General features: G+C 48.3%; 1 protein-coding gene across 5 annotated transcripts; it reads left to right on the top strand.

Moving 5' to 3' along the window:
- The first annotated feature begins 1,925 nt into the window (after nucleotides 1-1,925).
- On the top strand, nucleotides 1,926-20,839 carry BCL6B (BCL6B transcription repressor). 5 transcript variants are annotated; one of them, XM_061590750.1, is made up of 10 exons: nucleotides 2,682-2,802; nucleotides 3,003-3,117; nucleotides 4,090-4,261; nucleotides 5,171-5,392; nucleotides 7,339-7,758; nucleotides 11,305-11,414; nucleotides 11,868-12,056; nucleotides 13,137-13,267; nucleotides 14,401-14,538; nucleotides 17,846-20,839. In XM_061590750.1, the coding sequence occupies exons 3-10, from the start codon at nucleotides 4,095-4,097 to the stop codon at nucleotides 17,975-17,977; spliced, it is 1,509 nt and encodes a 502-aa protein (XP_061446734.1). In that variant the 5' UTR covers nucleotides 2,682-2,802; nucleotides 3,003-3,117; nucleotides 4,090-4,094; the 3' UTR covers nucleotides 17,978-20,839. The 5 variants fall into 5 exon arrangements, with proteins under 5 accessions (XP_061446733.1, XP_061446734.1, XP_061446730.1 ...); XM_061590746.1 differs by having other exon boundaries at nucleotides 11,868-12,068; XM_061590749.1 differs by lacking the exons at nucleotides 2,682-2,802; nucleotides 3,003-3,117 and adding an exon at nucleotides 1,926-1,964 and having other exon boundaries at nucleotides 11,868-12,068.
- The last annotated feature ends 1,391 nt before the right edge of the window (nucleotides 20,840-22,230 follow it).

The following is a 22,230-nucleotide window of genomic DNA, read 5'->3' as shown; positions in this document are numbered from 1 at the left end:
ATTATGGAATGATCTTTTTGATGAGGTGTGCCTCACTGTTATCTTTTCGGCGCCAGGTCAAGACTTTCCTCTTCTCCCAGGCGTTTTAGCATGTGTTTTAAATTGTTATATTGTTTTAAATTTTAAAACTGTTTTAAATTGTTTTTAAAATATGTGTTTTAAATTGTATATTTGTTTTAATGTTTTTGATTGCTGTAAACCACCCAGAGAACTTCGGCTATGGGGCGGTATACAAGTGCAATAAATAAATAAATAAACAAACAAACAAACAAACAAATAAATAAATAAGAGGAGAGGGTGAAGGAAAACACCATGCAAGGGAGCCACCTGCTGTTTAATCACTGCTAGGAAAAGAGAGTTGTTATGTGCCTTCAAGTCGATTACTTGATATTCTCTTTGAAGTTGGTGTTAAGAGGAAGCAGGCTTTTGAGTTTCGCAGAATGTGTCAGGGAGGTGTGGGGAAAACTCTGCCTGATGAAGTGTTCTGTGACACACAGAAGCTTGCATGCAACCTCATCACCAACACCACTGGCTGAATACAGTAATTTTACCTGCCACCATCTCCCTTGTCTTTTTTAGACCAATAGAGCGATCTTCATATCTGGAAGCCAAAATAAAAGATAATTGAGCTGAAAAATAAAAACACAACAACACCAGAACCTGCTTTACCCTGAGGGCCGCTCCAGATGTCCTTTTTATTGTGTGTTTTTGCAATAGATGCGTGTCCCATCGCTTTCTGCTGAGACCTTGTTTTCATACCACAAACATTTGTTTTGGTCCTGCTTTTGGTGCACTTGTTGCCCCTCCAAACAGCAACAATAAATGCGGAAATACTAGGGAAGCATTGCAGGACAATTAATAACGTGGAATAGTGTGCGGATGATCCAGTATAAATCCACCACAAATGCCCTATTATTGCACCAATGAATATGGTGATGCAGAATATAACCCCACAAAAACCCACCAGACTGGAGGGCCCCTGAGTGAGACTCTTGGTCCATCTAGCTCAGTCTGGTCTACACTGACAGGCAGCGACTTTGCAGGGCTTCAGACAGGCGTCTGTCCCAGTCCGGCTTGGAGATACCAGGGGCTGAACTTGAAGTCTTCTGCTATGACCTTTCCTCATTTGCCACATTATCGCATTAAATTTTAGCAGCTAACTTTTTCTCTGTGGCAAACTAAGTTCCTTTTTCGATCTCTGTAGCTTGCAAATTTCTATATTCACAATGCAAGGCCTGCCTGAACTGTTTCTAAAACAGAAGTGCACTGTTGATTGCATGGGGAAAAGCCCGGGGTGTGTGTGTGTGTGTGTGTGTGTGTGTGTGTGTGTGTAGCGTTAACCTGAGAGAGATTCTCTTAGATGGGGACAATCCCAGGAGAACCTACTTCAGTTTCTCCCTGCAGAATCATTGCCGGTGGCTAAACCCTAGAACCAGAGGCAGCAAGGGCTCACTTCTGCCTAGAGGTATCAGAGTGTCGCTCCACATGGCTGAGCTCTCTGGAGAACGTCACGTGGCAGGGAACAGAGTGCCTCTGAACATATGCAGAATGCTACACTTCTTAGATCAGGAGCAACTGCTTTGCATGTGGAAGGTGGAAGGTTCTGTCCCTAATGGCATCTCCAGGGTGGGTTGGGAGAGACCCTGGCCTGAAATCCTGGAGAGATTCTGCCGGTCAGTGTCCACCACATTGAGCCCAAGGGTCTAACTCAGTGTAAGGTAAGCTCTGTGTTCCCAGGATTCCCCAGGCATTACATTAAGAAAAGGAGGCATCCTGGGGCTGCTGTGTGCCTCAGCACCTCTCGCTTTAGCAATGAACTCTTGGCTGCAGCATTTGCAGGAGGAGGGGAGGTGCTTTCCGGAGGAGGGAGGTGATCTCTTGTCAGAAAAGGTGCTGGAGTTTTTAAAAATCCAGTTGGAAGCAGAATTTCCATTCGCAGCAGTGCGGAGGGACAATTGGCTCAGGTGAGGGGAATGTCCTTGGCATGTGCTCAGAGGCACTCTGTCTTTGCAGTCACTTTGGATATTCCACAACTTGCATTCGGGAAAGGTTCCGCCACAGCTCTGATGAAGCTTTGCTTAGTCTAAACTCTCTGCCAAAGGATCAGGAAAAGGGAGGGGGGAGGGGAGGAAATGGTCTCATGTGAGCAGGTGCTTCCTATCCCCAGCCTCCCCCCTCCTGTCCTCCCCCCCCTGGCACCCAACCACACCCCCACACCCCTCCACCCCACACGCTCCGCTTGCAAGAGATGTGACAATGCAAGGAAGCGAAACAGAGACCCAAGTCTCGCAAAGGCCAGCTGTCTCAAGTGGGGAGGGGGCTCTGGAGCAGGACCCCTGGTGTCTGTGGCAAGATAAAAGAGATAGGGGACTGTGAGAGAAGCCAGCTTTTTGGGGGGGGAGGAGTGCCATGCTTCCATCTTTGGGGGGGAGCATGGCTGAGCAAGAGGCGTCAAGGCTAAGTCCCAGCGTGGAGTTTTCCTGAGTTCTAAGCATCCATCTTCCTGAAAGGTCTATAAATACACCCCCACACACCCCCAGTTCCCCCCTCTCCCTGCTGTGGCCTTCCCAATACAGCTGAGCCAAACTCAGATAGGAAGGATGTGACTTTTGCACCATTTCCTTTCCGAAGTTATAAAAGGCCCTCCCTGGCCCAGCCGTGTTTGAGGCTGGTTCTCAGAGCCCTCTGGCTCCACAAGGGAACACGGGGGTCCAGCTGGCTCTCTGGCCCCCTCCCCACAGCTCCACACACCTGCTGGCAGGCACAGGAGAACATCTTCCACAGAAGTCCCTGCAGGACAGGGTAAGCGCTGAAGGCCCGCATGCGCGCAGAGGGGCCTCCGCAAAAGGTTTGAGGGCAGGGCCCTTGGGTTTTCTTCAGGTGAGGGGTGAGGAGAGGCTCCAGGGACTGGGAGGAATCCTGGTGTCTGGGTGGGAGATGATCTATGTCTCTGTGTGTTCATGCGCTCGCCTTGTGCTCATCTCCTGCCCTCTTCCCACAAGGGCACAGAACAACAGATCAGCGGCAAATCTGACGTCCCATCGCGGTTTAAATTCAGCCCATCCTAACACTGAGCCCCAGGCAGCCCTTCACAGACTTACCTCCAGCTCATCTCCTGTAAGCCATCCCAGAATGAATCATGTTTCTGAAAGTAATGCCCAAATGTGTGCTTTTGCAAGTCTCCAAAGGGTTCTGTAGGGTTCTGCCATCAAGAGGGCACCCTCCCCAAGAACAGGTGGTCTTGTTTGGAGAGCCAGAGATGGAATGGAGGAGAAGAGCTGGTGGGGGAATGCGTGGCTGATGGGAGTTCTGGTCCAAAGCATCTGGAGGGCGCTGAGTTGGCCAAGGCTGAGCTCAGGGCAAGGCTATTGGGGAGTGAGTAAGAAGCTGCCTTAGATACCGAGTCAGGCCCCCTGTCCTTCCAGGGGTGCTTCCAGACAACCAGTTGTTTGAGTGTTCATCCTGATTTGTTTGCGGGAAGGTTAGATGATGTTGCGTCAACACAAGTCTTGTCTCCCCAGTGCATTTCCCCATCAGTTTCTTTCTCGCAAAACGTTGGATCTTTTGGGGAAGTGGGCTTCTTGCGCAAGACCTCCGAATCAATAATAAGGATGCAACCTGAGTTTGCCAGTATGTGACTGAATCCCCCCCAAAACGGCAGCAGTTTGGAAGCCGCCCCAGTTAATTCTTGCCTACCCACCGGCAGTGGCTCCCCAGGTTTCTGAGCCTAGTTGGGGATGCCAGAATTTGAACGTGGGACCTTTGGCATGCAGAACGGGCTCTGCCACTGAGATAGAGCCCTTCGCAAGGTCTAGAGGCTTAGTGTAAGGGTTGGTGAGAACTAGGAACTTGGGGGGGATCTTTTACGACCTCCAAGGGGAGGGCTGCATTAGACCGAGAAAGGCAGGGCGCAAAGACTCCTGAGTTCCCTGAAAGATTAGCGGAGGGAGAGATCAAAGAGGTGGACGATGGTCAGAACTCCTGGGTTCAGTCCCACGCTCAAAGCTATGCTCCTTGCTCCATGGCTAGGGAAGGTGGTCCTGATACCTTTGCCACCCTGTTCATTGCTTTCCCTTTCCAATTTTCCAGGCGTTATGGCCGGGCCACAAAACCACAGCTATGTGTGTGAATTCACCCGCCACTCCAGCGACGTCCTGATGAACCTGAACGAATTGCGCAAACGGCACATTCTCACGGACGTCACCTTGCAAGTGGGAGGATGCCCCTTGCAGGCCCACAAAGCTGTCCTTACCGCCTGCAGGTAACGTTTGTCAGAGGTGCACGTGTGCCCCATTTGTGGCCACTGGAAAGTGGGGATCCCACTGAAGCCACGGGGGGGCAGGGTGGTTTGCATTTGGAATAGACACGTGGCCTGCATGCAAGTGGGAAGAATGGGGGGCTGTGTGAGTGGCTGGTGGTTAGGAGACATGGGTCCACGTGTGGGGAACCGTGGGGCCTTCCTTGTAGCAGGAAAGGTAAAAGGCCTCAGATACGTGGCTTGGGTGAAGGAAGCTAAAATACTGGTGGCTACTCATATGTGGCTTGGCCACACCTGTTCCGTGGCAGGGGTTATGTTGCCGGGACACGGAGCAGGCACATGGGGGTAGGAGCTGAACCCCCACCCACCAGAGCCACAAAGCTCTCACTGTATCCTCACACCCACGTTTTTGACTGGCTAATCTCAGAAAGGGACCAAATTCTGGGTGGGTCTGGAATCTCCCTCTTGTAAAGCATCCAGAGGTAGACTGCCGCATTTTCTTTATTTGGTGAGCACCCTGCTGTGCCCTGAGAGCACATGGCACAAAACAAACCATGAGGCCTCCCCACGTATTAGCCAGAGGGAGCAGATCCCTGTATCGTGGGAAGGCACTGGTGCTACATTGTCGTGGGAGCAGCAAGGCCTCATTCCACGAATCCTGAAAGGCAGAACCACACTCTCAGCCGGGCATAGGAAGTTGTGGCTTATTATATGCAAATAGCACCACATCCCAGCCTAAAATGTGGCTGTGGCTAGAGCACGCTGGGAATTGTAGTCCCTTCTCTTTGTACCTTGTCCTTTCCTTTATGGTGCCACGGCCCAGAACAGTGGCCTGCAGGAACAATGCATGCTGGGACTTGTCGTTCTCTTGGCTTATTTATTCCTTCCCTTCTGTGGCCTTCCCTCCCCCAGTGGCTTTTTCTACTCCATCTTCCTGGGCCAGGGAGGCCACGAGGTGAGCGTGCTGAGCTTGCCCAGCTCCATCGAGCCAGCCGGCTTCCAGGCCCTCCTCGATTTCATGTACACGTCCCGCCTGCTCCTCACCCCGGGCACAGTGCCTGCTCTCCTGGCGGCTGCCTCCTACCTGCAGATGGAACATGTGGTGGAGAGTTGCCATCGCTTCATCCAGGCGAGGTACACAGGTGGGGAGCGGAGGGGTGGGCCAGGGGAACGGATAGGAGGAAAACGGTCCACTGGGGTGGAGCAGCTCCCCTGCTAGGGAAGCGTTCAACATTTGGGGCTCTTTAGTTTAGAGAAAAGGCGAGGAAGAGGAGGCATGATAGAGGTGTATGAAAACATGCGTGGCGTGGAGAAAACGAGGAGAGAAAAGCTTCTTGCACAGTACTAGAACTCATGGAAGATGAGCTGAATGTTGAACGATTCAGGACAGACAAAAGAAAGGACGACACAACAGGAGAGATGTTCTGAAGTGTCTATTTGCCATTGTCGTGAACCTCCCTGGGGCCGTCTGGGGCAGGGTGGGCAATATTATTTGTAGTATTATTGTTGTTATTATTAATAACAATAATCTCTGTTATCTTTTCGGCGCCTACTGAAGACCTTCCTCTTTCAACAAGCCTTTTAAGTAGAGACCTTATCCCGGTCTGCGTCTCTGTTGGAATTGCTTTTGAAGATGTTTTTAAAGATTTTTTTAAAAAAGATATGTTTTGTTTTAATGTATTTTAAAGTCTGTTTTTTAGATGTTTTAGAGTGTTTTTAATATTTTGTTTGCCGCCCTGGGCTCCTACTAGGAGGAAGGGCAGGACATAATTTTTAATTAATGAATGAAAATTAAATAATAAAAATAAAATAAAAATAAAAACTCTGACATTTGCTCAGAGATGGCCATCAACATGGATGGCTTTAAAGAGGATTAGACACATTCATGGAGGACAAGGCTATCAGTGGCTACTAGCCACAGTGGCTACATTCAGCCTCCACTGTCAGTTACTGGTGTTGCGCTCAGGTCCTGCTTGAGTTTCCCTCCCTCTCATGATGCTAGAACTCAGGGACATTCTCCACAGCCACAGCAGACACTGAAAGGGCTCTTGTTATACAGCCACAAGAGGGACTTCCCTTCTCCCAGTGCCCACCCACCCAATCTCCTCCCCTCCCCTCCCTCAGGTCAATTTCACCTATCCTAAGCATGATTTCACAGGAGTAAATCCCATTAAACTCAAAAAGCATGCAAATGATCAAACCTGCCATCCCCTCCTTCTCCCTCCTATCCCCTCCCTCTTGCCCCTTCCCTCCCCCTTCCTTTGCCCCTCCTTCCCCATCCCCTTCCAATCCCCTCCTTCCCCCTCCTCTTCCTTCCCCTCCCCTCCCCTCTCCCCTCCTCCTCCCCCATGGTCAGTTTTACCTATCTTAAGCATGATTGCATTGGAGTAAATCCCATTGAACTCAATAAGCATGCAAATGATCAGACCTGCCCTTCCCTTCCTCCTCCCCTACCCACTCCCTCCCTCCCTCCCTCTTCTCCTCAAAGGCACATGTTACCAAATTCTTCTAAGCGACACAGAAAGTGGATTGGACTGTGAAAGACCAACCCAAATTGTGTTTGCATTTTGACCAATTTGTAGGGCAGTACAATTATCTCAGAGAGGAGGTCAGGTCTCCTGCTCCCCTGGTGCATTCACTTAGTGCCCAATTTCCCTGCTTTTTAAAGTTTGATAGAAATATCTGTTGGCTATAGGTACACTCATAAACTGCAAAGTTTTTTTTGCCTATTGGTAAATACTACTTTAACCATCATGGCTTCCCCCAAAGAATTCTGGGAAGTGTGGTGGGAACTGCAGCTCTGTGAGGGGAATAGTCTCCAAACAACTCTCTCCGTTTGTTAAGGGTGCTAGGAATAGTAGCTCTGTGAGGGGCAAGCTACACTTCCCAGAACTCTTGGGGGAGACAAAATTGCTTTAAAGTTAGGGCATGTACACAAATAAGTTTTTAGCAGGCACAGAAAACTATATAGTGCCAATGGCAGCTGTGAAACTTTGTGGAAGTTCTGGAGAAGTTGTGGGGGGAAGACTCCGTTAATCCAGAAGGGCCAAGCCCAGTTCATCCTTCTGTGATTCCTGCAGCTACGACAGGGTCACCTTCCTCTTGACTCCTCCAACACCCAACTTCCCTCGCCGCAAATTCCAGCCCCTCGAAGGCGAAGTGAGATCCGTGGCTGCCAGTTTCCCAAGGCAGGTGCAAGAAGATGCCACCATCGCTTCCACTGCTGCCTCTCCTTTCCCTGGATCCTATTGCCTCAAGGAGAAGGAATTGGGGTCCATGATGTCTCCAGGTGCCGGCGATCAGTCTCCTCCTGGCCAGCCGGCCTCTCCTCGCGAGTCGAGCAGCTGCGCCCCAATCCCTGACCCCAAAGCTTGCAACTGGAAGAAGTACCGGTTCATTGTTCTCAACTCCATGCTGCGTGAGGGGAGGCAGGACCCCCCCAAATCCCACAGCCAGGCCGGCAGCAATGGAGACTCCGGGAAAGGAAGCCACCTTCAGAGGTCAGAACCAGTCGGATACGTGGGGGCTTTTGAGGCAGGCTGTGGTCTGCATGCCTCTTTCTTTGGAAACTAGCATTTCATGTTCTGTCTTGAGAAAAGGGCAGTGGGTTAGGGTGGCGGTGGGATGGGGGGCTTACCTGGGATGAGATCCAGGACCTGTGCCAGATTCCAAGACGCAGCCCTGGATCGTGAGAGGTAATAATTGAGAAGGGTGTCTCTGAGTTTGTACAGAGTGCCTTCCTCCCCTGCTCCCCAATCTCGTAATTGCATGCAGCTGCCGTACACATTTGGGTTTATAAGGATAAGCTTCTGAGCATGACCAGAGCGCCCTTCCTCCCCACCCCCTGCACTTTCTCACCTTATAAATGCATGAAGCTCCCATATTCATTAGGGATTGGGGGTCCGTTGCACGGTTCAGGGCATGCAATTGGGGGCTTGCAGGAGGTTTCTTTTAAGTTCCAAGAGGCAAGTCTGTCTGTGTATTTTATGTCTATGAAATTAAAGGAAGGTTGCTTTTATTTTGCTTTTATTTTGCGGGCCAGACTGCAGGGAAAACAGAACAATATTCTGTGCAAAACCGTTGCACAGAAAATGGAAACTAAACAGGTGCAGCACTCCCCAGCATGGAGAAGCACCTGTTGAATTTCTATCTTTCCCATGGCTGGCCCTGCAGTGGCAACCCTAAGGCAAAGGCATTGGTATAGCTTCACCTAAAGACAGGTAAGGGGAACCTTTGGCCCTCCAGATGTCTCTGAACGACAGTTCCCATCGGCCCCAGCAAGCATGGCTAGGGATGATGGGAGCTGTGGTTCAGCCACATCTGGAGGGCCAGATGCCTTAGAGGATCTCCCTGGCACCCTGCAAGTGTTGAATAACTCCTGCCCAGCATCATGAATATTCTCCTTTGGGGCAAGGTGCTCGAGAAGGCGGTGGTGACAGTCCAGTTGCAGGCATACATGGAAGAAAGGGATGATCTGAGCTCATTTCTGGCCCAGGTTTGGAACAGAAACTGCCTTGGTTGCCCTGGCTGAGGCCTTTGTGAGGAGGGAGACCGGATTGCTACCCTGTGCATTGCCCTTCACCTCTCAGTGGCTTTTGACACTGCAGTGGAACACCCAAACAAAGAGGAAGATCTCCTGTATACAAACAAAGCAGAATGCAAGGGGGGGGGAACCAGAGCCAATCAGGCAGGAGTAAAGTGCTGTTATTGAGCATTTGCACGAGGGTTGCCAGGTTCAAGGCCTGAGACTGATCCTGTATCTTTAGGAGAAGAGAAAGTCAGCCAAGTGCAGGTGTTCTTGCAACACTGTAATGGGAAAAACCACAAGGTGGAATCCTCCCTTCCCCCTGCACAACTTTTAAAGATACAGAAGACCTCCTGGTTGCCAGGCCCAGCCTCCAAGAGGTCTTCTGTATCTTTAAAAGTTGTGCAGGGGGAAGGGAGAATTCCACCTTGTGGTTTTTCCCATTACAGTGTTGCAAGAACACCTGCACGTGGTTGACTTTCTCTTCTAAAGATACAGGATCAGTCTCAGGCCTTGAACCTGGCAACCCTAGTTTGCACAGGCACGTGAAACAGGCTGACAAGCTACCAAACAGCCACACAATGTCCAACAAGTAAGGCCAACAGATAAGCTTCCAATTAAACATCCATAAATGAGGTACTTCAATAATTCTAATTATTAGTTAGCTGTCAATTAGACATGAAGGAAGTGCTCCAGATATTCCATTTGTTAACGAGATCTCTTGGATTACATCTCTTTTTGTGCTCCCTCAGGTGGAAAACGGAGACTGTGCAGGGATGGCAGTTTTCTTAAACCCTCAACTGCCTCAAATTCTTGCCCTCACACATTTCTTTCTTCAGGACTAAATTCTGTAGCCAGTTTGCATCTACCATACCGACATGAGAGGATAACTTCAATAGTTACATCCCGATCCACATAATCCAGGGAATGAAATTTACACAAGAAAAAGTATTTCAACACAGGCTTTTGGCACCATAAACCACCGCATTCTCTTAGACTGTATTCTCTTTCTCCCTCTCTCATAACACTAGAACTCGTGGACATTGTCCACTGAAGCTGAATGCTGGAAGATCCAGGATAGATGAAAGAAAGCCCTTGTTCACACAGCTATTGGGGGGGGGGGGTTGATGGCCACCAACTTGGATGGCTTTAAAAGAGGATTAGACAAATTCATGGCTATGCTCTGTGTCCACATTCAGTGGCAGGATGCTTCTGAACACCAGTTGCCGAAAACTGCAGGAGGGGAGAACTGCTGTGACACTCAGGTCCTGCTTACAGGCTTCCCATTATGGGCACCTGGTTGGCCACTGTGAGAAGAGGATGCTGGACTAGATTGGCCACTGGCTCTTCTTATGATCTTCTTATGATCTTAGGACCAACTCCAAGGGTCGAGGGTTGGCGGTTCTGCTCTGAAGTGGTTCCACCCCTAATTATGGGCCTGTGTCTCATTGGTGACACTGGGAAGGTATTGCTTGGCACCATGGGAATTGACCTGAGGTCCCGTCAATGCGCTGATGACACTCAGCTCCATTTCTCCATTCTGTCTGAATCAGGAGAGGCCACTGAGGTTCCAGACCAGTGCCCGGATGCAGCAACGGGCTGGACGAGGACCCACAAATTGAAAAGAAATCTAGAAAAGCTGGAGGTGTTATCTGTGCCAAGTGTATGAGTCCAGGGAATGGTGAGACAGCATGTCCTGGTTGAGGCTGCACTCTCCTGGAAACAGCAGGTCTATGGGGGTTTTTTGGGGGGGGGTGCTCCTGGATCTTGCATTGTCTCTTGAGGCCCTGGTGGCCTCAGTGGCTGGGAGCTCCTCCTCCCAGCTTCAGCTGGTGTGCCAGCTGTGGCCCTTCCTGAAATGAGATGACCTGGCAACGGTGATCTGTGCTTTGGTAACCTCCAGTTTGGATTACTGCAATGCCCTCCACGTGGGGCTTTCTTTGAAGACATCTCAGAAGTTTGAAGTAGTGCAAAATTGAGCAGCTAGACTGTTGACCAGCGTAGTCAGTAGCTCTCATATTACATCAGTCTTGCGAGAATTGCAGTGGTTGCCTATTTCATTTCTGAGCTCAGTTCAAGGTTTTATCCATCACCTAGGAACTCCTAAATGTTTTCAGCCCCAAATACTTTTTTATCCACTGTCCCGGGACATCAGCAGGAGAAGCATTGCTGGTGATTTCGCTGCCTTTGCAGGTTCAGAGGATGTTGACATATGAGGGGGCCTTTTCTGTTGTGGCCCCAAACTTTGCAACTCCCTGACCCCTGATGTACACGTGCCTTTTTACCCAGGCTTTTGGGGATGTGCAATGATTGCTTACTTTCTGCATATGATTTTGTCGCTTGGTTGTTCATTTCAATTGTTTCAAATCTGTTGCATTTTAGCATTTTGTAACCTGCCCTGAGATCTTTGGTGAAGGGTGGGTAATAAATATGCTAAGTAAATAAACGAACTTTGAAGCTCCAGGAGACAGTCCCTAGATGCAGCCTAGGCCTGACCCTGCTTCTATCTTCTCTCCCCCAGGCTGCCTACAGCTCAGGCCCATTGCTCCATCTGCAATCAGCCAACCCCCCCGCTTTGCTCACATCCTCCAGAGGATGTTTCCATGGGGCAGGGAGACCCCTCTGGTACTGGTAAGTCAGAGAGAGAGAGAGAGAGAGAGAGAGAGAGAGATGGAGGGTGGAAGCAGCTTGTGTACTTTAGGCCTGGCCATGGCCTGATGACAGATGATGCAGCCACCTTGCTGAAACTAAGCATGTCTGGATGTGGCCACGGGAGCCCCTCACTTATACTGCCTTGACTTCCACAGGGAAAAAAGTGGGATGTACATTAATTAACTTAACAGGGGGCTAGCCAATGCACCATGATTTTCCAGAGTTCAGCTTCCGTGCTTGTTTTTTGTGCCTGAGGCTTAGTCAGTTACAAAGTCGGCAGTGAGTGCCTGTGGGCATGTACACAGTGTATGTCACTCCTTCCCTCTGAGGAACTCCAGCCAGTTCCAAAATATCTGGGGAAAGGATTCCAAGGCAGAGTGTGTTTCTGACAGACAGGGCAGCCCCCAAATCCTCCTGTTTTTGACCTCCCAGGTGCTAGCCCATATGACTGCAAGGCCTGTGACTTAGCATACCTGGAAGGGGAGGAAGGAGGAAGAGGAGGAGGACGGAGCCCGCCACCAGCAGGAGATGTCTCCGAGGAGAAGCCGCACAAATGCCATTTCTGCAGCTCTGCCTTCCGCTACAAGGGGAGCCTTGCAAGCCATAGATCTCTGCATACAGGTGTGCTTGCGCGTGAGTTATTTTAGCTTATTTTGGAAACTTCTGAACTGTTGCCTTCATCCAAAATATGGATTCCAGCACAATGTACGTAAAAATCAAGTGTCGATTAAAAAAAAAAATCGAAACAGCATGATAGTTTCTGTGAGTAAAGAGTAAGTGATTCTGTTCGTGCACAGGTTAAGGTTGCTATTAGAGTGAAGAAGGCTTAGGTGGGTGGGGTTAGCGAGAGGCAGGGCTTTTGCTTCACGGTTACAGTCATGGAAAAGTGACACGTGCAATGCAGGGGTGGGGTAACCTTTTTCACCCCAAGGGCCGCATTCCATTCTGTGCAACTTTCCGAGGGCCACATGCAGGACAAATGCAAGAGTGGGCAGAGCAAGTCATATAAACTTTATCTTCATGCCCTAGGCTCATTTCTACACACACTTGCACACCCCTCTCTCTTCCATTCCAGGCATGGTCAGAGTTCAAGGGCACTGTCCAGCCGGGCAAAACCATTCAAGGAATGTGCAAAGCAGGGCCAGTGAGGGGTGTGGCCTAGGCAGAGGGGGTGTGGCCTGTGGAGAGTTCCAAGGGCCATATAGAGAGCCTGGAGGGCCCCTTTGGCGCCTGGGCCTCTCATCCCTGGTGTAATGCTCACAGCAATAAGAAAAAAAAATGAAGGTAGAGCCTGACACTGATTTTATGATTTTATGCCTTCTACGTTAAATTTTACCCTTGTAATCCCCTTTAGTACCACTCCCTATATATATGTATATATGTGTGTTTGTATATATATATATATATATATATATATTGTATTTTATGTATTTTAATTTATTTTAATGTTTTTGTTATTTTACTGCTTACAATTTTATTATGTACCTGGTTGATTTTATTTTTGTAAGCCGCCCTGAGTGCCCTATTACAGGGTAGCAGGGTGGGATAGAAATATTTTTAAATAAATAAATAAAAATGTAGAGGAACTAGATGACCGTAAAAGTGGGGAGATGGGGGTCCACACAGGGGAGGCAGCTGCAGTGTGCCTGCCCTCGAAGCCCCACGTGCTCCATTTGTACTGCTGCTGCCTCTCACACTTAGGAGAGAAGCCGTATCGCTGTGGGATTTGCGGAGCCCAGTTCAACCGCCCGGCCAACCTCAAGACTCACCTGCGCATCCACTCGGGGGAGAAGCCGTACAAGTGCGAGACCTGCGGATCTCGTTTTGTGCAGGTAAGAAAAGGATTTGGGGGAAGCACATGTGCTCACAGCCCAGTGGCTGCAAAAGAAATCTGCTCTGCAGGGTTCCTTCCTATACGCCCCCCCCCGTGTTAGTCCACTGGCCAGGATTTGACATGGTGTCCACTGGCCTTGACAGGTTCCCCAAATCCACATGGTCCGGCTGCAGGGTAATGTTAAAACAAGCAGGGACCACATCTGAGGAATTCACTGCAGCCGCAGAATCCTGCTTTGCTTGGGACAGGATCAGGGCTTCTGCCACACAGAATTTGGGTACACACAGCTGGTGCGTATCATGGGGAATGTGGGGAACGGTCAGAGCTCAGTGGACAGAGCATCTGCTTTGCACGCAGACGTTTCCAGGTTCAACTCCCAGTGGCATCTCCAGGTAGGGCTGGGAGTAACCCATGTCTGAAACCCGGGAGAGCTGCTGCCAGTCTGTGCAGACAATACTGAGCTAGATGGACTCAGCATAAGGCAGCTTCCTATGCATACTTCACATTCACTAACAACCAAAAAAAAGCTTGCGGTTTAAGAATTTACCTACAGCCAGCAACAGTTATTTCTGTCAAACTTTAAAAAGTGGAGAAATTGGGCAGCTACAGGGAATGCACCAGGGGAGCAGAAGACCCGACCTCCTCTCTGAGATATTGTACTGCCCTACAAATTGGTCAAAATGCAAACACAATTTGGGTTGGTCTTTCACAGTCCACTCCACTTCCTGTGTAGCTTGGAAGAATTTGGTAACATGTGCCTCATCTAAGGTTTTAATGGGATTGTTTTACTGCATATTTTAATTATGGACAGTGACAGCTGGTGGCTCCATATAAGTGGGGCAGTGGAATCTGCTCTGGGTGTTAGTCTGGCCTTTCAAGGAGCTGTTCAAGGAGCACCTCCGACAGCTTCTTAAAAGTTCAGACTACTACCCAGAGCGGATTCCACTGCCCCACCGACATAGAGCCACCGGCCACCACTGATCATGGATGTTTATTTATTAAGGTTTGTGTCACTGGTTTTTACACTTGTAAACCACTTAGAAGCCTCTTTTTGGTATTAGGAGGTATATAAATCAATCACCGAAGAATATGGGCCACCGTGCTCACTCCTCCTTCCCTCCTTCCTTCCAGGTTGCCCACTTGAGGGCCCACATCCTCATCCATACTGGCGAGAAGCCCTACCCATGTGGGACCTGCGGGACGCGCTTCAGACACCTGCAGACCCTCAAAAGCCACATCCGCATTCATACAGGAGAGAAACCTTATCATGTGAGTGGGGAGGGAGTTCTTTTGGGGGTGGGGATGAGAAAGGGGTCTTGGTTCCAGGTGACTCCTGTCATGGGTTCAAGTCATCCATCACTGAGTGTTCTGCAGTCCCCATATTGTAGGGCACATTTCCACATGGGGAGTGCAGTCATAATGGTTAAGGTAAATCTACATCCCCTAAGCTGTGGAACTCCCTCCCCGCCAAGGAGCGCCTGGCAACGTCACTGCACAGTTTTCGGCGAATGCTGAAGACACACTTCTTTACCCTGACCTTTGACCCCTGAGATGTATGTTCTTAGGACCCACCCCATTTGGGGGGGGGATGTGATTTTAGATTAATTTTAACTGTTTTCAGTGATGACTTTTAAAACTGTTGTGATCCACCCTGGGGCCTTTCAATGAAAGGTGGGCAGTAAATCTAAATCTAAATTAAATCTAAAATCTAATCTAAAACTTGAGAGGTAGGAGCCAGGATTCCTGGGTCATCTAAAGAGGGCATGTGACCACAGCCTCCTTCTGTGGCTGTGAGAAAGGGGGGGTTTCTAATCAGTAATAATGCTGGGTGGGTTTTTTTTAAAAGCAACAAAACACCAGTGCATGGGGAGAGGAAGAAGACAACTTTTTCTTCTTTTCATGGGATGGACAGAATTTTGTTTTTTGTTCATTATTTTTCTATACTTACTTTCATCCAGAAGGATCCTGGGTGGCGAACTTGTTAAACACAAAGAACACATAAAACTGTATATATTTATTATTTGATTTATATCCCGCCCTTCCTTCCAGCAGGAGCCCAGGGCTGCAAACAAAAGCACTAAAAACACTTTGAAACATCATAAAAACAGACTTTAAAATACATTAAAAGGAAACATCTTTAAAAACGTTTTTTTTAAAAAAAGCTTTCAAGACATCTTTAAAGAAAAGGTTAAAAACATATTGGTTTTTAATAAAAGGTATATAAAAGCAATAATCAAAAAACAGTTCAACCGATAAAACAATTTGAGAGAGATGTTCTTAATATGTACAGGGCTGTGATTTAGTCCAAGCGTGTTATTTTAATATTCTGTGTAAGATAATAAATCTGCAGTGACCTTATCAGGCAGGTTTAACGAAAATGTTTGAATCATAGAATCATAAAATAGTAGAGTTGAAACGGGCCTATAAGGCCATCAAGTCCAACCCCCTGCTCAATGCAGGGATCCAAATCCAAGCATTCCCGACAGATGGCTGCCCAGCTGCCTCTTGAAGGCCTCCAGTGTCGCCCACTACCTCCCTAGGTAATTGGTTCCATTGTTGTATGGCTCTAACAGTTAGGAAGTTTTTCCTGATGTCCAGTCGAAATCTGGCTCCCTGCAACTTGAGCCCATTATTCCGTGTCCTGCACTCGGGGACGATCGAGAAGAGATCCCGGCCCTCCTCTGTATGCCAACCTTTCCAGCACTTGAAGAGTGCTATCATATCTCCCCTCAATCTTCTCTTCTCCAGGCTAAACATGCCCAGTTCTTTCAGTCTCTCCTCACAGGGCTTTGTTTCCAGTCCCCTGATCATCCTTGTTGCCCTCCTCTGTTTGCGTACAACAAAACAGGTAGAAATTAATGGAATCAGCTCTTCAATTCTTAGGGAAATATAGTTTGTTTTTTCTCTTTCCCCCAACCAGTTTCCAGTCTTTGTTTACTGTGCCATGGTTTAAAAATGACAAAAACAATAATAAAAGAATTGCTCCCCAAAGTGATGGGATTTATTTTTTTTGGCCTTTTTAAAAATCTCAGTGTCATGTTATTGGTTTAGAATACAGTAGGGCCCCGCTTTACAGCGATTCGCTAATACAACGGTCTCAATTAGATGCAATTAGACTAAAGCCCCACTCATACGGCGCTTGTTCCGCTTTTACGGTGGTTTTCGGGCATCGCGCGCCATTCTGTTCAATGCGTTCCACTTTACAGAGGTTTTCGCTTTACAGCGGGGGTCCGGAACGTAACCCGCCATATGAATGGGGCCCTACTGTACAGGAATCTGCCTTGGACTGAGTCAGACCATTGGTGCATCTAGCTCAGTACTGTGTACACGCAGTGGCAGCTGGTGGCTGTGATGTCAGTGGGGCAGTGGAATCTGCTCCAGGTTTTAGTCCACTTCAGCACCTTCGGCAGCACCTTTAAAGTTCAGACTAAAAGCTGGAGCAGATTCCATTCACCCACTGACATGGAGCCACCAAGCACCAGTGTCTATACGGACTGACAGCAGGGGTTCAGGTGGGTGTGTCTCTCTCCCAGCTGTATTATTTATTTATTTGTTTATTTAATAGGTGTATATCCTTCCTCCCAGAAGGAGCCCAGCGTGGCAAACAAAAACACTAAAAACACTCTAAAACATACTTAAAAAACCGAAAGACTTTAAAGCATGTTAAAACAAGACATCTTTGAAAACATGAAAACACAACAGCTTTAAAAAGTCTTTTTTAGAAAAGCAGCTTTAAAAACATCTTCAAAAGCAGCCCTACCCAGAGATGCCATCAGGGGTTAAACCGGGGACCATCTCCAGGTGTGAGTTACGGCATCTCCTTTCCCCAGAATTTGAGCTGCATTGGCCGAGAATCGAAACTGGGCCTCCCGTGTGGCAGGAGAGAATCCTACCCTGGAACCACCAATGCGTTTGATGGGTGGGAGGGAGGAGCTGTTTGCCTGCTAAGAGAAGGAAGTGATCCCTAGTAGGTAGGAGCAAGGGGTGCACAGTTCCACAACAGTTGTTGGTGTTCCCAGTATTAAGTTAAATGATTTGCTCGATCTGTTATTCGTTGGTGACATTTATATCTGATCGTTCCTCTAAGAGTGGCACACATGGCTTTCATCCCCTCCATTTTTATCCCCACAACAACCTTGTGAGGTAGGTTAAATTGAAAATGGAGTGAGTGGCCAAAGGCCACCCTTGCCTGAATAGGGATTTGAACCCAAGTATTCCAGGTCTTAGTCTGACACTCTTGCCACTACACTGCACTACCTTTCTGGTGTTCTTTGCCCACAGAGATGCAGGGATAGAAGTGTGTCCCTCTATTCATCCACAAAGAATCATGGCCATTGGTGGGTTTCAATGAGAAATTCAGGCTGAGTCTTGGTCTAGTACAGCCTTCCCCCAACCTGGCGCCCTCCAGTTGTTCTGGACTACAATTCCCACCAGCACGGCCATGCAGTCTGGGCCTGATGGGAGTTGTAGTCCAAATCAACTGGAGGGTGCCAGATTGGGAAAAGCCGCTCTAGGATTTTTCTGATCTCTCTGGGTTGGACAGCCCTGTCTTGACACTCCTGTCTGTTCTTGACAGTGTGAGAAATGCAGCATCCACTTCCGCCACAAGAGTCAGCTGCGGCTTCATCTGCGACAGAAGCACGGCGCCATCACCAACACCAAGATCCGCTACCAGGTGCTCAACGGCCCTTACGCCACCCTCTGCTGAGTGTTGCTCATTCCTGCCAAATCCACCTCCCTGCAGAATGCAGCTGTTGGTGGGATGTTCCTGTATCTGAACGTTGGAACTTTTGGTGCTTTACGGCCAACGTTCACAGCATCTGATGCCATAGAGGGGATGCCACGTTCTTGGCCTCTGCTTCTTTCTGTTAGCATCCCCCAGATAAAAACATTCAGACTTCTCCCAGGTTCAAATCCTACAGTTTAGACATTTAGTAGGTTTTGAATGTTTAAATCAAAATTGGGTTCCTTTTCCGTCCCAGACTTCACCAGGGCGGTGGAGGACAGAAGCGTCTTTCCTACAAGCAATGCTTCAAAGGGACAGCATGGGTGGGTGGGTGCAGGGTGGATGAACATAGGAAAATAGGAAGGTAGGCCCTTGGCCCATCAAGCTCAGTAGTGACTGCACTGACTGGCAGCAGCTCTCCAGCGTTTCAAGCAGGTTTCCCCAGCCTTATTCGAAGATGCCATGGGCTGATCCTGGAGGCTGTTCCATGCCAAGCATGGCCTCTTCCCTATGCCTCTTACTCCCTAGAATTAATCCCACTAGGCCGTACTCTCCTCTCAGGAGTAGAGAAGAAAGAGTTTTACTGGTGAAGGACAGCTCTGCAGGCAGAGGTCAAGAAGCAAAAACAAGACTTTCTAAGCCACATTCAGTTTCTGTCTGATTAGCTTATGTATGACTTTTGTAGAGGGAGGAATGTCTCTCTCTTCCCCCCCCCCCATTTTTCTCCAGATCCCCCACTTGGGAACAAGTTCAGGCCTCAAAGGACAAGAGAACATTAGAGGAAGTACAAGGCAATCCTGGCCCCAAAAGAGAAACTGGTTGCAGGCTCCCACAAACTCAGAACTTCCATCCTGAACAGAGGAAGCGGACTTAGATCGGTCACAGCATGCATTTGAAGCACTCTTATGCCACTCAACAGTCATGGCTTCCCCAAAAGAATCCTGGAAGCTGTAGTTTGTTAAGGGAGCTGGGAGTTGTAGCTCTGTGAGGGGTCTCCTAACAACTCTCAGCACCTGTAACAAACTATAGTTCTCAGCAGTGGCGGCTGGTGGGTCCATGGCAGGGGGCAGTGGAATCCAGGTTTTAGGAGCTTAGACAGCTCCTTGAAAGTTTGGACTGAAACCCGGAGGGGATTCCACTGCCCCACTGACATGGAGCCACTAGCTGCCTCTGGTTCCCAGGATTCTTTGGGGGCCTTCAAGATCAGTATTTGACTCCTCTGATCAAGGGTTGCATTGGCCAGGTTTGCTTGGGGCTGATGGGAGTTGTAGTAGTTCTTCAACATCTGGGGGTTTGAACCGAGCAAAGATCCTTCCACTGAGCTGCATCCCCAGCCTTCAGCTATGGATTCTGCTTCTCCCACTCTACAGAACGTAAGCTAGCCACATCTCTTGACAGCTGCATTGTGAATATGGCATGATCACTTACAGCAGCAATGGCCAACCTGGTGCCCTATAAACATTTTGGACCACAACTCCCATCAGCCCCATGTGATGGGAGCGCAGGCGTGCTTGGCTGTGGGCTGATGGGAACTGTAGTCCAAAGCAGCTAGAGGGGGCACCAAGTTAGGAAAGTCTGACTTACAGGGATTTATTAGGATCGTTGGTCGACTTCTTTATGGTTTTTTAGAAAATATCCTGAAATAATGCCTCGTCTTTTTTCTTCTTGTACATGTTATTTTGCTGGCCAAATCTGTCTTGTCTGTTTATAATACTCCATTTTTATTATTGTTGCTGCCACCGTTTGCTACTTCCGACTGCGTTTGCTGCTGTCTGTGGTGTTTGTCTTCTGTTTTTGCCAATCTTACACTGAAGAGATGTTGCAGCATTGGAGGCTGGTGCTCCATGTCGGTGGGGCAGTGGAATCCGCTCCAGGTTTGAGTCCGAACTCTGGGCACCTCTTTGGAAGTTTGGGCGAAAACCCGAAGCGGATTCCACTGCCCTACTGGCATGGAGCCGGTGGCCGTCACTGTGTTGCAGTTAACATGGTCACAAACCTTTCCAGAACCACATCCAGACTTGAGCCTGGCAGCAGTGGAGAGGAGGCAGGGAAGGGGGAGGTGCAAAAGAGAGACACGGTGAGGTCTGGAACCTCAGCCACTCCAGAATGGTGCCTAAGAAGTGTCCAGATTTCCGGTGCTCTAGAAGAGGTCTGGAACCTCAGCTGCTTTCAGGAAAGACTGGGTGGGCCATTTGATGAAAAAAAAAGGGAAGCCTGAAATGAACAATGGGAGGTGGCTCCAGGCCGGACTGGGGGCTCCGCTAGATTCTTTTGGTGTGTATGTGTGTGTGTATTTTAGGGCTTAGACACATAGGAAATGAGTTTATTTTCATTCTTTAGCATAGATAGCCAATGTGGTGCCCTCCAGATGTTGTTGGGCTACAGTTCCCATCAGCCCCAGCCAACATGGCCAATAGTCAAGGATGATGGGAGTTGTTGTCCAGCAACATCTGGAGGGCATCCCATTGGCTACTCCTGGTGCAAGCCTCCCCTCCAGAGAGAGGAAGGAAGGTAGATTCGGGGTTGATATGGGATGAAAGGTGATGCCCCCCAAGTGGCAAATGAATGTAGGTGTTTGATCTCGATATATCTGAGATTTAAAGATGCCCTTTGGAAAGATGTCTCAAGTTGAAGGCAAACGTGAATAGGGCATGTAGGGGAATTGTTGTGTTCAAATGCTGGGTAATGGATCAAATAGGCCGGCTCCTTTTTGGTCTGGGCACAGAGGGGGGCAGGAAGATATAAGGGTCAGTCTGGATCGTTTTCTTTTTAAAAACATGGATGCCTGTAAGAAAAAATATCTCTGTAAGGTCACCAAACTTTATATCCTTGTCTTGTTTCAATAAAGCTAAAGTTGTTTGGAGATCATTAAAAGTCTTTATAACATCTTGAATGTGGACTTTTAAAAGGCCAACTTCCATTCATTCTCACAACACTCTTGTTGAGTAGGCCAATATTTTACCGCTCAGGATTGACAGGCTGTAGCTGAGCAAAGATTTAAGCCAAGAGCACATCTCCCTCCCTTGAAACTGGAGCCACAGTTTGTGTCAAAGCTGGTTTATTGTGTGTGATTTTGAGAGAGAGACAGAAACAGCCAGAGACGGGAGAAGGGGTGGTTGGAAGTTGGAACACAAAAGAACTGCAGGAAGTAAAGCTGCAATATTTAATTAATTGTTTGATTGATTGATTTTATTGTTACATTTATAACCCACCTATCCTCCAAGGAGCTCAGCTTATGCATTTTTGTAAACATGTGTTTGGTTGGTGAAACTGCGGTGCAAAATTCAAGTAAGTGTGAATTACAAAAGATGGCTGTGTTTTGGATCTCATACTGTTTCGGAAAGGGCAGATTTGATAGATTTGGCTTGGAATGTGGACTGAATAGAATGTCTTACCTGTCCTACCCCTCAGATGACATGGCCTCCAGCCAGGTGAAGGGGGACGGTCTGCCCTCTCTTTCTGGAAGCATCACTGAGTAGCTGTTTCTATGGCAACTTAGTTAAAATTGGCCAACTCCTAAGTCATGTAAAAAGACACTTAACCAGGGCTAGGGCCCTTAACTTAGCAAAGAGACTGGCATGACCACTTCAGCAGTTCCTTCTACTTCAAAATTCACAGATTTAGGGGACCCGAAGATGACATCCAAATTAACCCCCCACAAACCTGTAACAATGCAAACGATACACAAAAATGTCTAACACAACCTTAGAAATAGGCATCGTCCCCCTTTCTCTCACATGTTATGTATCTTCTAAAATAATGCCTGCCGCTAGCACACACATGTGCATCCCATAAAAAATAATATCTGTTGGTTTATTCATATGCCATTTTAATTGATTGATTGACTGACTGATTGACTAAAGCCCATATGATTAATTGATTTAAGATTATTTTAATCAGATGAGAATTGAATTAAAAAGTAAAACTGATGAACAGGCAAGCAAGTTACGATTCTGGGGTGCTCTTCCTGGATCAGATGGCGAGTGAGCGAGCGGAACGGGGAAGAAGGGGTTGGTATGTTCAAAAGAGATTTGGATACATTTTATCTTCCAGGACCTTTTCTTATTGCATTTGGTTTTAGCCAAGGGGGGTTGCAGAGTTTGCTGCTGCAACGAGCCTCAAGAGCTGACATGCTTATGATACAGCAGTACCTAAGCACGTGCACACAAGCTCAACAACCCATAGCCAGCAGCTTGCAGCCCAACTTTCTGCCCAGCTGAAAGACTTCCTGAGGT

Source organism: Rhineura floridana, chromosome 11 (assembly GCF_030035675.1).
Source record: "Rhineura floridana isolate rRhiFlo1 chromosome 11, rRhiFlo1.hap2, whole genome shotgun sequence".
NCBI classification, from domain to species: Eukaryota; Metazoa; Chordata; class Lepidosauria; order Squamata; family Rhineuridae; genus Rhineura; species Rhineura floridana.
Note: the sequence above shows the minus strand (reverse complement) of the source record. Positions and strands in the feature narration are given on the sequence as shown.

Coding starts and splice junctions, on each gene's coding strand:
- BCL6B (XM_061590749.1), top strand. CDS start 4,095: ATGGCCGGGCCACAAAACCACAGCTATGTGTGTGAATTCACCCGCCAC. Junction 11,415..11,867: donor GGGAGACCCCTCTGGTACTG/GTAAGTCAGAGA, acceptor TTGACCTCCCAG/GTGCTAGCCCATATGACTGC. Junction 12,069..13,136: donor GCATACAGGTGTGCTTGCGC/GTGAGTTATTTT, acceptor TCTCACACTTAG/GAGAGAAGCCGTATCGCTGT.